At 39.1% G+C, this 15,152-nt stretch overlaps 1 protein-coding gene across 2 annotated transcripts in view; it reads right to left on the bottom strand.

The window, feature by feature from the left end:
- The window catches only part of REXO5 (RNA exonuclease 5), a 48,730-nt gene that overhangs the window by 27,161 nt on the left and 6,417 nt on the right, over positions 1–15,152 (bottom strand). For both annotated transcript variants that reach the window (XM_053557739.1, XM_053557740.1), the window contains exons 2-7: positions 14,745–14,886; positions 10,543–10,655; positions 8,828–8,954; positions 7,377–7,473; positions 4,310–4,453; positions 36–124 (exon numbers count right to left, since the gene is read on the bottom strand). In XM_053557739.1, the coding sequence (XP_053413714.1) occupies positions 36–124; positions 4,310–4,453; positions 7,377–7,473; positions 8,828–8,954; positions 10,543–10,655; positions 14,745–14,882 (708 nt within the window). In that variant the 5' untranslated portion in view covers positions 14,883–14,886. The remainder of the gene's footprint in view (positions 1–35; positions 125–4,309; positions 4,454–7,376; positions 7,474–8,827; positions 8,955–10,542; positions 10,656–14,744; positions 14,887–15,152) is intronic.

Consider the following 15,152-nt stretch of genomic DNA (forward strand, 5'->3'; position numbering starts at 1 on the left):
AGACTTTTCAATGGAAAAATCAAAAATACACTTACCATTTCACAATCAAGTCCAAAGAGAGGACTGTTGTCTGTTACAGTACCATTACATTTGGTAGGTACAAAGTTTTCACAGTCTGGAAAACCTAGGAAGAAAAGGAATATTTACCTTTAGAACTCTGGATGGTAAATATCACTAAAGTTCATACAAGTACGGGATATGCCATACTTTCTGGGCACCTTCTCTATGTTAGATATCAGGTTAATAAATATGAAACGTCCAATTTCTTTAAGTACTAGTTTGATAGTTGATATCTCAGACATTGCACTTTGACATTTCTTATTTTATTTTTATTGTGAAGGTATATCCTTATTCTTTCAAACTCATGTTTTGGCTTGTGATTATCTTTCACATTTTTTTAAAAGTAATTTTTGTGAAACCATGGATAAGTCAAAAATTCAGGTTATTTTCAAATATGAGTTCTAGCATGGAACCATGCAGTACAAACAGAGTGAAATATCAACAGAGTGTTTGGGAAGCATGTGGCTAATGAACACACAGTACTACTTCTGATGGCTTAAGAAGTTCTATTCTGGTCATTTTATTCTTGAAAATGAGCAATGTGGCAACCTGAAACCAAGGTGGATAATAATGAGCTGAAAGCTATAGTGTAAGTGAATCCATCTCAACCTATGCATGAATTAACAGCAAAGAAGACATTATTATTCAAACTATATTGGACCATTTAAAATAAATCAGCAAGGTAAAGAAACTGGATATATGGGTTCTATAGGAATTAAACAGGCATCAGAAGAGAAATTGTTTCAAAGCTTGTTTTTCTTTACTATCACAACATAAAAGTGAACCATTTCTACACTGTATTGTACATATGATGAAAAGTGGATTCTTCTTGCCAATTGCAACCATTCAGCACAACAGTTGGATAAAGATGAAATACAAATACAAAATACAACCCAAAACCAAATGTTGATGGAAAAAAGCTACTGATGTCTGTTTGGTGGCCCACCACTAGGATTATCCACTCTAGCTTCATGAAACCTGGTCAATTGACTACAGCAGTTGGTATCTACTGCAACTCGTTGGACAAAATAATGAGAACGTTTGTGATTAAGCAGCCAAGACTGGTTAACAGAGACAGGCCAATCCTCTTGCAAGACAATGCTTCACAACATGTCACACAAACAATGCTGCTCAAACTACAGAGGACAGACTTGAAAATGATCTAATTTACCATATTCATTAAACCCTGTGCCAACTGACTATCACTTGTTCCAAAGAAAAATATTCAATTCTCAACAAGCTGTCCTTAGGTTTTTATCCACGCACGCATTTTTATATTCTGAGAGAATGTAGGCTGCTGTTAAGTGGATCTTAGGCCAGGACTTCCTGATAGCTGCCAAGTAGTTTTTCTACTTATGAGAAAAGAAATAACTAAATTATGACTAAACCACAGTCACTAGGCTCTTTTCATGTTGACACTAAGACAGGATGAATAAAGTATGCAAAAAACTGTATATTTGCATCTTGTATTCCTAAATAAAGCAAGAGAAAAAAAAATTGGAATAAAATTCCACCATGGTGGAGATCTAAAAGAATTTCAGAGTAGGCAGTACATTTAAATAATATTAGCCATGTATGTCCTTCCACCCAATTCCACCCTTGAGATTTCTCTGAACTCTATTCAGATACTTACCTGCATTTTCTGGAATCAAAGCCTCAGTATGTCCTATAGAAAGGCTCAACAGGTTTAAGGTACTCCATCTATTGTGTACCATAAAGTCAGGTATATTCAGCTCGCAGACTCAAAAATCATTTGAACTGCTAAAGAATTCTACCTTTAAAGCAGATGGTAAGGCAGTAGAGGTAACATCAAATAAGGTGTCCAACCTTGTGGATTCTCTGCACAACAATGGAAGAAGAGTTGCCCCAAGAGGGCCCCACATTAAATACACAAACACTAATGAAAGCTGATGAGCAAAAATGGGTCTTGCATAATTTTCATGATATCTGCTACCACATATAAACAAAAAAGTCCTCAAGTGTGGCTCATGGGCTATGGGCTAGACACCCCTGGAGGAAGATGTACAAACCTTTGACCAGTTTCTGTTTCTCTGAAATTTCCAACTGATTGTTTTTAAGATCATCAAAATATGGTCTAACCCAGAAAAGGAAGGCATCCCCAAATCTGAAAGATAGTTTACTACCTACTTTATATTATTAGTGGCAATGATAATAACTAACATTTTTTAACTATTTATGCACCTACCATGCTTAGCACCTCTTGTATATTAACTGATTTAATCTTTATGGAAATATTATAATACATGAACTAAATTTTAAGTCCATTTTCAAGATGGCCTTTTCTCTTTATTTTAAAAATAAATTTGTAATATATAACAACTCCAACAACTCAAAAAGACAGCCCAACTAAAAAACGGACAAAAAAGATGTGAACAGAGACATTCCTCCAAAGATACAAATGGCTAACAAGCACAGGAAAAGTTGTTAAAAACCATTAGCTAAAAGGAAAATGCAAATCAAAATGACAGTGAGATACTACTTCACATCCACTAAGATGAGTATATTCAAAGACAGATAATAACAAATGTTGGCAAGAACATACAGAAATTGGAAAACTCATAAGTTGCAGTGTGAAAGTAACATCATGTATCTGCTTTGGCAAACAGTCTGATAGTTCCTCAAAGGGTTAAACATTATTACCACATGACCCAGCAATTACGTTCCTAGAGAAATCAAAGCATATGGCCACACAAAAAACTTATACCTGAATCCACATAACATTATCCACAACCACCAAAAAGTGGAAACAACTCAAATGTCTATCACCTGATGGATATAGTATATCCACATATGTAATATAAACAATAAAAATAAATGAAGTACATGCTACAACACAGATGAACCTTGAAAACATTATTATGCTAAGTGAAAGAAGCCAGTCACAAAAGATCATATATTGCACAATTCCACTTATATGAAATAACCATAACAGGGAAATCTATAGACAGAAAGTAGATTAATGGTTGCCTGTCTTGGGCAGTTGAAAGGAAATGTAGTACGGGAATTCTTTGGGAAAGATAGAAGTGTTCTAAAATTGTAGTGATGGCCATACAACTCTGAACATACTAAAAAATACTAGGCTGTGTATTTTATTTTTCTTATTTATTTGTTTATATATATTTTTGACAGAGTTTTACTATATCACCCTGGTTACAGTGCCATAGTGTCACAGCTCACAGCAACCTCAAACTCTTGGGCTTAAGCAATTCTCTTGCCTCAGTCTCCCAAGTAGTTGGGACTATAGGCACCTACTACAAGGTCCTGCAATTTTTTTGTTGTTGTTGCGGTTGTCATTATTGTTTAGCTGGCCAGGGCCAGAATTAAACCCACCAGCCTTAGAGCATGTGGCTGGTGCCATAACCACTGCACTACGGGTGCCGAGCCTATTTATTTATTTTTTTGAGACAGAGTCGCATTTTGTCACTGGTGGTAGGTACAGTGCTGTGGCATCACAGCTTACAGCAATCTCAAACTCTTGGTTTAAGCAAATTATGCAAACGATCCTCTTGCCTCAGGCTCCTTACTAGCTGGGACTACAGGCACCTGCCACAACGCCCAGCTTTTTTTTTTTTTAGGAGATGGGGGTCTCACTCTTGCTCAGGCTGGTCTCAAACTCGTGCGCTCAAGCAATCTACCTACCTTGAGCTCCCAAAGTGCTAGGATTACAGGCGTGAGCCACCAGGCCTGAGCAAGCCTGAGCTATATATTTTAAATGGTTAAGTTAACTACATCTCAGTTTTTAAAAAGGAAATATAATTAGGAGGTTAACAAAACAGAATGAAATTAAAATATTTTTATTAAATTCCTGCTATGTAACTAACCAAAGCTCCGAGCTCAGACCTGCTCTATTTGTTAAGGAATGTAGGGGTAGCATGGGAAGACTGATTATAAGTATTAGACAAGTAGTAAAATGTTAAAGACATATTGAAAACTAAATGAAAAGTAAAGAAAGGGAATTACTTTCTCACTAAATATTTCAATGCTATTTAATGTCATATTCACATACTACCTAAAATCATCTCTTTATCTCTTTACCAATCCTGATATACCACCACACACTTTGGGACATACTGTACTAAAATGTTATTTCCCCATTAATATAACAGAATATGAAATAAGACTAAGGCACTCAGAAAGCAGATAGAAAAATGAACTTTCATTGTAGTGTTTTAACAAACTGTTAGATATTCTTACATTGTTAGAAATATCAGATTATGTTTAAGCCAACCTTGTAAGGGAAAGTGAAATGTTTTCATTTCTTCCTTTGTCAGAAGACATCTAGTCATGCCCACTTTCTTACAGCCATACTTTTGAATGATGGGATCATTCTGCAAGTTGATGCTGGCTTTTGACCTGGCAGAAGGTAAAGACCCTGAAACAAAAACAATTATATGTATATTAGATGTTGTGTAGGCTAAGCATGATGAAGATCAACAAATTTCTAAGACCCAGCCCCAACTTTTAAGGGGCTTACAGCTAATAGTTACAAAAATACAAAAAGAAAATAAGTCCCAATGGATTAAAACAATAAAGGCTATAAGAGGGAAAGGAAGAAGAATATATTTCAGGCTGGAATGGTTAGAAATAGTTAAAAAGAGGAAAAGATTAGTTGAATCTTAAAGAAAAGGCAGAAGTCAGGTATTATTATTATTAGACCTGTTCCTTACAGGGCCTATCACACTCCGAGTAGCCCATTCTAGCTAAACATGCCCCACTCCCAGCCACCTACTCAAATTACACTAGATTCTTCTTTAACTAGAGGGCCATCACTAACTAGATTTATGGTGTGGGCCTAGCTCAAGAGGGACCCATAAAAAGATTAGCAGTGACTTGATATTCCTTGTCATGATTTTCCTTGTCAAGATATACTCTCAAAAGGAACAATGGCAATTAGCTAAGCTAATCAGACTGCTTTAAGAATTTTTCTTTTTTTTTTTTTTTTGAGACAGTCTTACTTGGTCACCCTTGGTGAAGTGCTGTGGCGTCTTAGCTCACAGCAACCTCAAATTCTTAAAGTGATCCTCTTGCCTCAGCCTCCTGGATAGCTGGGACTACAGGAGCCTGACACAATGCCTGGCTATTTTAGATACGGGATCTCACTCTTGCTCAGGCTGGTCTCAAACTGGTGAGCTCAGGCAATCCACCCACCTTGGCCTCTCAAGTCCTGGGATTACAGGCGTGAGCCACCATGCCCAGCCCTGCTTTAAGAGTTTTAACTAGAAAATATGGAGAACTAACCAGTTAAAAGAGAACAGAAATTATACACAGACAAGTGGATTCTGTGAAAGGGGCAGAGAACAGCTCTTTTTTAGGGGCATTTGGGTTTCTGATGGCTTTCTAATCCACATGCATCCTTTTCAAACAATTCTCTCCTTACTTAAGGTGGCCCAAATGAGCATCTTGTCCTTTCAACCAAAAGAGCCAAAGTATCATAAATAGAATAGGGAATTCCACATAAAACAGAAATGTGCAGAGCAAACTTGGTTCAGCAATGAGCAGACCAGTAAGGAAAAAAAAAAATCTAAGGAGTGTAGGAAATAAGGAAAGATACAAATAAACTGCAAGCCATTACATAAGCCAGGCTCAAGAGTTTGAAGTTTAGACCATCATTCGATACATAATTTAATTTTAGAGCAACAAAAAGTTCCTGAGAACATAAGTGACATAACCAAAACAGTATTTTAAGAGAGATCAACCTCAAAGAAAGATGTAAAATGGAGTAGAAAGAGAAACTAGAAAAGGTTTTGCAGTAATTCTAGCAAAATAATGACTAGCATTTGGATTAAAATTGTTGGAAGGGTTGGAGAAAAAAGGATATGTGAAAGAAACATTACACAAGAAAAACTAGTAGGTCATGGTGACAAAATAATTAATCCAGTCAACACAATATTTACGTATCACTGCTTATTACATTCCTGATGTTGTTCTAGCCTGGGAATTCCCCAGTGAACAAAACTGGCAAAATTCTCTCTGGAACTTAAATTCTAGTTAGGGAGATGGACAATAAACATGTAATATATTAAGTGGGGATGAGGGCTATGAAGAAAAGTAAAAGGAAGGGAAGGAGAATAGGGAATGATGGACAAGGAAAGGGTTACTGTCTTGTATTGTATATATGTGTAGTGTAACCAAGGAAGGTATCTCTGGTAAAGTGACATGTAAATAGAGAATCATAGAAGCAAAAGGAATGAGCCAATGCAGAAAGATTGGGAATGGGGAGCTAAAAGAAAGTAATTCTAAAATTCAACGCTAGTACCTTAGGAAAAAAATGATCCTTGACAGAAGAAGGAATTTGAAGAGCCCATTATTTAGAGATGAGAAAAAATGCTATGAGCTGTTATGATTAAGGGACAGTGGAATATCCAAGCAACAATGTCTAGCAGGCACCTGAAAATACAGGCCTGCAATCTAGAACATCAAACCTAGAAGACAAGACATAGGAGTCATTCACAGAGGATAGATAAGCTTAGAAAATATAGATGAATATTCCAAAGGAAGGACTGAAATGAAGGAAGATCAGAGTGCTAAGGACTATGCCTTGAGGACTTTGATATTTAGCTCGGGAAGATGAGGGAAATACCTAAGAGGACAGACAAGTAACCATAACCCCTATGGCTCCTTAAGGCCTACAAAACAAAATCTAAAGTCTTTACATATGGCATTGAAAGCCTGCAAGACATAACCTTAATCTACCTCTTCAGCCTGGTCTCTAACCACCACCTGCCCCTATTCCCTTCAGCATCTCTAACAAGATATATTTTCTAGCCATACCAAATTTATTTTTTTCTGATTATACCTTTTATTTCACAACTCAGTACTTTGAGCCTAGGATCTCATAATGATTACTTTGTGATTTACTCAAAGATGCTTAAAATATAGTGCAGATCAAATCAAACTGTGGATCAGATATGGGCATCTCTTAGGACAGGGGAATAATGGCAAGATAGGATGTTAGAAGTCAACACTGGCGGGACAGAGAATAATGGAAAACACAGTTCTGAAGGAGATGGGGAGGAATCAATACTCATTCCTCACCACTTTTTTATGTTCCCTTAGAGCAGTGGTTCTCAACCTGTGGGTCGTGAGCTATCTAACTTAACTAGATGGTTTCTGAGGCATAAACCCAGGACTATGGCTCCTCCCCTGGTACCTGCCCATTTTTTCCTTACAAAATTGTTTTTACGCTTTAGTTGAGTATCATTTAAAATAATAAACCTAACTGATAAACCTACTTAAATCATATCCATAACATCTTTCAGAATGTGCAAATCATCTAATCAGGGTCACAGCCATACCTTCCAACACCTTGGGCAGATCTCTAGTTGTTTGTTTCTTTTGCAGCCCAATGATATCAGCTAGAAAATTAGACGAGGGAGGAGGCAATCGGAATTTCTGAAAATATATAATAGGTTTTATATTAAATACTTAAAAGCAGTTCAAATACTATGAAAAGCCAGTGTTATGAAAGGTGTAACAACAGTTGTTTGCATGGTAAAATGAGAACTATTTTCTTAATATGAAAAAGTAGCTTGGTAAATAAAGCCACACTTAACCACCTTACCCCTTGAAATTTTCTTTGCTTCTCAGATTACTGATTGTAAGAAAGGACAAACTTTATAGAAATGTATAACTTAGATAAGGAAACTGCCTTATATTTTTCTTTTTCTTTTTTTGAGACAGAGCCTCAAGCTGTCACCCTGGGTAGAGTGCTGTGGCATCACAACTCACAGCAACTTCCAACTCCTCAGCTTAAGCGATTCTCTTGCCTCAGCTTCCCAAGTAGCTGGGACTACAGGCGCCTGCCACAACACCCAGCTATTTTTTGGTTGTAGTTGTCATTGTTCTTTGGCAGGCCCAGGCTGGATTCGAACCCACCACCTCTGGTGTATGTGGCTGGCGCCTTAGCCGCTTGAGCTACAGGAGCTGAGCTGAGTATGTTATATCTTTCAAAGCACTTCCATATCTATTATTTCATCAAACAGCATGCCATGTAATCAGGACAGATGATATAACATGGCAGAAGGTTGAATGTTCCAGCCTTAAGTTTATCTGGACTTAAATTCCAGTTCCACCATCTATATTAGCTGTTAACTTGGTAAGTTACTCAGTTTCATGTCTAAAATGAAAATAAAAAAGCATCTATCTCTTACACGACTATAAGAGATAATACATATAACATGTTGTCTATTATTAATATAGGGCGTGGCACTTAAGACATGCACAATAAATGAAAGCACAAAGAAAAGGATGGCTCAAAGAAATTAAATTAGGGGTCACCAACTCAAACACTTTCAGGGGTGAATGGATAAAACAAGCCAATAGGAAACGAAGGAGGCTATGGTAAAATAGAGGGCACAAGCCTCTTTCTAAACATGTCAGTTGCTATTCAGCTCCATATATTGTTCTAAGGATACCCATTCTTTTGATTTTTCTGAGAGATAAAAAACACAGATTTTGACGTAAATGTTACATTTCTGAAAACATCATAATTCAAATAAAATAGTAACAACCTGGGAACCAAAGATTGTAATCTGGGAATAATTGTTTTGCCTAGATTACCAAAGAAAATCAGAGACAAATCTAATTTCAACATGAGCTAACTAAATCTTAGTCCTTTTGTTTTCAATATCCCCTATTAGGTTAACAAAGAAAGTCAGATTATCAAGAAGCATGGTCCCAGACACAAGTACTAGTTTTAGGATGGGAGGACTTGACTTAGCCCCTACACAAATTTTTGGTAACTTACATGTCTGAACACCTTTCGAAGAAATCCAAACTCCAAATAGAATCTGTAAAAGTGTAGCTGACTCATTCCCTGAAGAACAAAAACCACCACATTGTTCAGGTGGTTCTGGTGAAAAACCTGGCACCAGCTGTTGAAAAATCAAACCAACACAGCTATGAGTAATACCTTCAAGTCAGTTATAGGTATATATAAAGGAAGTATGAAAAAAAATGCAGTGACAACTAAAAGAATTTGTCATCACTTGCTGATTGCCTCCAATTCCAAGACAGCCATTAGTGCACGGAATTGAAATAAAGATCTTTTAAAAAAAAAATTTGTTGCATTTAAATCCAATGGAAACAAAATGCAGTGCAGTTAAACATACTTAAATCCATCATCCTATTAAAATTTGTTTTAAATCAGAACTAAGATCACTTTACAAATCCTCATTTCCAAGATCCCAAACTATTCTTCAGCCCTGCCTAAGCCAGGTAATCAAATGGCTGGCTTCAGAAATTCAGTTTTAGATAAACCGACTACCTAATGGCAGTACCTACTGATGTAAAAAGATGACTTTTGAACTAGCTGATTCATAACAACTTCACCCATAAAAATATACACATTTAAAAAATCTAGAGTTGCGGCTCGACATCTGTGGCTCAAGCAGCTAAGGTGCCAGCCACATACATACATTCGAGCTGGCAGGTTCGAATCCATCCCGGGCCCACCAAACAACAATGACAGCTGCAACCAAAAAGTAGCTGGGCGTTGTGGCGGGCACCTGTAGTCCCAGCTACTTGGGAGGCTGAGGCAAGAGAACTGCTTAAGCTCAGGAGTTGGAGGTTGCTGTGAGCTGTGATGCCACAGCACTCTACCCAGGGCAACAGCTTGAGGCTCTGTCTCAAAAAAAAAAAAAAAATCTAGAGTTGCATGCAGTGGTGCATACCTAATATCCCAGGTACTGAGGAGGCTAAGATGTGAGAAATGCTTGAGCCCAGGAGTTTGAGACCAAACTCGGCAACATAGCAAGATCCTACCTTAAACAAAATCTCTTTAATAGTACATATATAAAAACAATTTTCATTAAGACACTTAAGAATAGCAGAATGAGGCTGCGCCTGTGGCTCAAAGGAGTAGGGCACCAGCCCCATATACCGGAGGTGGCAGGTTCAAAAACTGCAAAAAAAAAAAAAGAATGGCAGAATGGCACTGACAATATCAAAACAGTAAAATTTCCTCTTTGCCCTTTGCTATTAAAATGTAAAAAAAAGACTGACTGCAACTCTCAGCCTATCAACATGTTATTTCAACATTTGTACTGGGGGTAGCAAATTAACTATAGCAGCCAGACAGATATAGTAAGGGAAGCAGGCCAGGTAAGACATGCCCCATTTAAAGGGACAGGCCACCACATAGCTTTGACAAATTATTGCCATGCAGAAATAAAGGGACTGCTGCCAGATCTTTGAGATTTTTAAAGAAGTAAAAAATCTGGATTTTTATATAAGAATTCTCAGATTTAACTATTGATAGCTATCATTAAAAAAAATTTTTTTTTGAGACAGAGCCTCAAGGTGGCACCTTAGCCACTTGAGCCACAGGGGCTGAGCCCATTTAAAAAAAAAAAAATTAAGACATGTTGCATAACAAAAATAATATAAGCCAGATATGGTCCCCTACACACCAGTTTGAACCTTTGGCTTTATGCCCACCACGCATTTAAGTGAAATTCATACCTAGGTTTAGGAATGCTGGATTTGCCCAGAACTGCATATTTTAGCAATTCACATAGCTGGCCATGGGTTACTTCACAGTTTTCAGCAAATAAAATGGTAGATAAGCGGGCTTTCTGCAAAGATAAAACAATAAAACAGAGGGCAGCAAACCATGATTGTCTAGAATAGCAACAAAACAAGGCAAATTATTATTCTAGTTTCTGATTACTTTAACATGCAGGTATATCCAAACAGTAAAAAGCATTTCAATTAATTGAAAATGAAGGTCTAGAAAACCACTAACTAGGACATGACATGATTATAATAGGATATTTAATAAACACTAATACAGAACCTGAATTACAGATACTTGGTTATATGCTACAAAAATTCATGATCTCAAGGAGTCCATTCTACTATGGGGGAAAATGCAATAGGTAATTCCAACACAGGGTAGGTAAATGCTTTTTACAAAAGTATGAGAACAAACAGCCTAACTGCCTATGGGTTAGGGGGTTAAAGTTTGGGGGTGGCTACTGAGATGAAAAAATACTGCCGCTGAGGGCTGAGTCTTTATAACGAGTCTACAAGGTTTGAAGGAACACTGCATCCAAACTCACAGTTTGGTTTGGTTAAAGCCAAGACTTCATGGCCTTGAGCTCTTAATTGCTATACTCTGCTGTGTCCCAGACCAAAATGAAACTGAGTCCTATAAGCCACTTATTTTCATTTATCTTGTGTGTCTTTTGTCTATTTTAAGTTTTTCCATTGTCTAAATATTATAACTAGCATGAATTATTCAAACAGATATAAGTACAAAGCTCTTTCAAGGAGTGTAGGGAAACCTTCATTGAACTTCCTGTTGCCCTGGAATAAATTCTGACTCCTTAGCTTAGACCACATTGATTTATGATCTAGCTGCTGTTTCCCTTTCCTTATATCTCCACAACTGACATGAAATCTTGGCTCTATCATCTTGGACTAGTGCCTTAATCTTTCTAAGACTCAGTTGCTTCATCCATGAGTAATTATTTTATCTCATTAAATTATTGGAAAGACCAGTAAGATAGCCCCAGTTTGACATACTAAAGCTAATGTCTGACATACTACAATACCAGATTGGTTGCTAGTTTCCTCCCACAGGCTCAAGCTAATGATGAACACTTAGGATTAGCTAGATACATTTCTGAGCACTGCTATCCCTATTTTGTAGGTAAAGAAATGGAGAAATAGAAAAACCAAAATTGGAATGCAGACTCCAAAACTTAAACTCTTTTCATCTCTAGTTATATTGTCCCCAAGGGAGTTACCCACTCTTTGTTCCATTTTGTTTTTTTTGAGACAGAGTCTCACTATGTCCCCGTCAGAAGAGTGCCACGGCGTCACAGTTCACAGCAACCTCAAGCTCTTGGGTTTAAGTGATTCTTTTGCCTCAGCCTCCCAAGTAGCTGGGACTACAGACACCTGCCACAACATTCGGTTATTTTTTTTTTTGTTGTTGTAGTTGTCAATTGTTGTTTAGCAGTGTATGTGGCCAGCGCCCTAACCACTGAACACTGGCACAGAGCCCATCCACTGTTTTAAAATCAACTTCCTACCCCTAACTTAATCTGTGAATATCTTTCCATGTCAGTTAAGTGTAACAGATATTAATTTTCATACTTCAGTAATAGCCCATTATCTAAATTTATCTAAAAATGTATAATCTGAAAAAAAAAATGACTTTTTCTTTCTTAGACAGAGTCTTACTTTGTCATCCTCGGTAGAGTGCCATGGCACTGGAGCTCACAGAAACCACAAACTCTTGGGCTTAAGCAATCCTCTTGCCTCATCCTCCCAAGTAGCCGGGACTACAGGCACCTGTGGGACTATAGGCACCTGCAACAATCACTGGCTACTTTTTTTAGAGACAAGGCCTTGCTCTTGCTCAGGCTGTTCTTGAACTCCTGAGCTCAGGCAATCCACCCACCTCGACCTCCCAAAATGCTACGATTACAGGCATGAGCCACACCAGCCCAGACTTTGTATTTTTTTAAATTACAAATATTATGAGGAACTTGCTATCCTGTATACCTATCATTTTCTCAAGATAAATTCCTGGTCAAAATGATCACGTATATTTTACATTTTGATAAATATTGCTACCTCCTGAAAGAACATGCCAATTTATTTTTACCAAGCAAAAATGTATGAGACTAAGTTGAATTGCAAGAGACAGAGGTCTATATCTCTATATGGTGGTTAGTAACCACGACTGCCAGGCATGAAATGTCAAGAGCCTAAGTAGGTTGTCTTCCCATCCTATAGGGAAGACAACAGTCTAGCACTGGTAGCAGAAGCCCAGCACATCTATGCAGGAAGGTGCCCCAGGATGGAGTATAAAAGCCTAAGCAACATTAGGTCATCCACTGGTGGGGGTGGGGGGGCAGTGAGGCTTCACATGAGATGTCAGATACTGTTTAGTGTAAAGATGGCATCAATGCTGAGGATAGTAGTGGCCTATTTCAGGATTCAGAGTTTCAATGGGGTGAGGGTGTCCATGTGAGGGGGATGGTAGTAGTAGCCTGTCACAGGAACAATGAGGGCACTCACAAAGGAAGGTGACCTAGTGCAAAGGTTATGGAACCCAAGAAGGATGAAGAGGCTATGTGTGGAAGAGAGCAGTGGCAGCGACGTGGGGGACTAGTCAAACATATTGAAGACACCGGGAATCAGATTTCTCACTTTTGGAGAAGGAAGCTACAAATATGAAAAGAGAGAAAACTATAATGACCCTGTGCCTGGTGCAGCAGCTCACACCTGTAATCCCACCCTGGACTGCTTGAACTCAGGAGTTTAAAATCAGCCTGAAAAAGAGAAAGACTCTGTCTCATAAAAATACCCCAGAAAAATTAGCCACATATGATGGTATGTACCTATAGTTCCAGCTGTTGGGGAGGCTGAGGCAGGGGGACTGCTTGAGCCCAGGAGTTTGAGGTTGCCAACGAGCTATGATCACATCACTGCACTCTAGCCCAGGCAACGGAAAGATGCTGTCTCTTACGGAAAAAAAGAAAAAAGTTGGCTGGGGATAGTTTTTTGTACTCTTTTTGCAACTTTTCTGTAAGTTTGAGGAAGTTTCAAAATAAAAAAAATCGTTGATTTCCTAAGCCATGGATTATGGGTTCAAGTCCCACCTGAGGTACAAAATAAAACAGAATAAGTTAACAATGGCAGGATGGGCTTGGTACCTGTAGCACAGTGCTTACAGAGCTAGCCACATACACCCAGGCTGGCAGGTTTGAACCTGGCCAGGGGCCAGCTAAAATAACAATGACAACTGCAACAAAAATCTTGTGGTGGGCACTTGTAGTCCCAGCTACTTGGGAGGCTGAGGCAAGAGAGTCACTTAAGCTCAAGAGTTTGAGGTTGATGTGAGCTGTGATGCCACAGCACTCTACTGAGGGCGACATAGTGAGACTCGCAGGATGCAATGGTCTATGCCTGTAATACCAGTGACTAGAAAGCCTAAGGCAGAATTATTGCTTGAAACCAGCCTGGTAACACAGTGAGACCTTAGAGCTCTAAATAGAGAGAGAAGAGAGCAGAGAAGGGGAAGGGAGAAGGGAGGGGGGATATATAAGTAAGGAGGAGGGTGCAAAGGGAGAGAAGAGGGGGCATGCGGGAGGGAAGGGAGGGGGAGGGGGGATAAATAAGAGAAATTGTCAAACTCCTTACACTTTTTTACCATACTGACATTCACTTTTTTTGCCAATCTGGTAAGCAAAAAATTGGAATTCCATTTAATAAAACTTTCATAACTCTAATCCCCTTTTAACATATTATATAACATACATTTATGGTTGTCTATTTCATAACACCTGTCTGTCCACTAGAATATAAGCCCTATGACAGGAGTAATCTTTATTTACTGATTTACCCATAAGTGCCCAGTTAAGTGGCAGACAGCAAGAAACCTCAGCCTTATTACTCCCCTACCGGAATGTAAATTGCACAGGAACAGGGAATTTTGTGTTTCTTGTGTACTGGGTTAGCCCAAGAACATAAAACAATTCTATTTGTTGAATGAACATTACTACTATGTGGAAGGCACTACAACAGTTTTAAGCCACCAGTTAATGGGGGAGCCTGACTGCTCCCAGGGACCCGGGCGCGCGGTTAGGGGGAGGGTCTGGGAGCTCCACGCCGCCTTGGGCCGCCTGCTAGGGCTCCCCTCTGCTCACCTTGGCCTCGGGCTGCCTCTCTTCAAGATCCCAACCGGCTCTCAACGCTTCAGCCGCCCGGACCAGCTGGTTCGGGGCCCGCCTTCTCTTCCTGCCCTTCTTGAGGTTCCTCCCGGTCCTTTCCCTTTCTGGTTCCATGAGTCTGTGGAGAAAGAAGCAGATTCCCAGCTAGGCTGCCTCTCCTGGGAAGAGCCGGCAGGGCTAACAGCGTACAACCTCTTTGGGACCCGATCCTCAAGTCACAGTTTACAAAGCCCTTCCTGCTCCCGCGAAAACCGAGGATGCCCACGATCTTCCCCACTCCGCGCACCAGAGCTCCGCACCGCACTAACCCTAACGGCTCTACCGTCCGGGTCAGGGGCCAAATTCCAAACGGCTCCCCAACGGAAACGCCGCGCCCCCGGCCCG

This window comes from Nycticebus coucang, chromosome 12 (genome assembly GCF_027406575.1).
Source record: "Nycticebus coucang isolate mNycCou1 chromosome 12, mNycCou1.pri, whole genome shotgun sequence".
Lineage (NCBI taxonomy): Eukaryota > Metazoa > Chordata > Mammalia > Primates > Lorisidae > Nycticebus > Nycticebus coucang.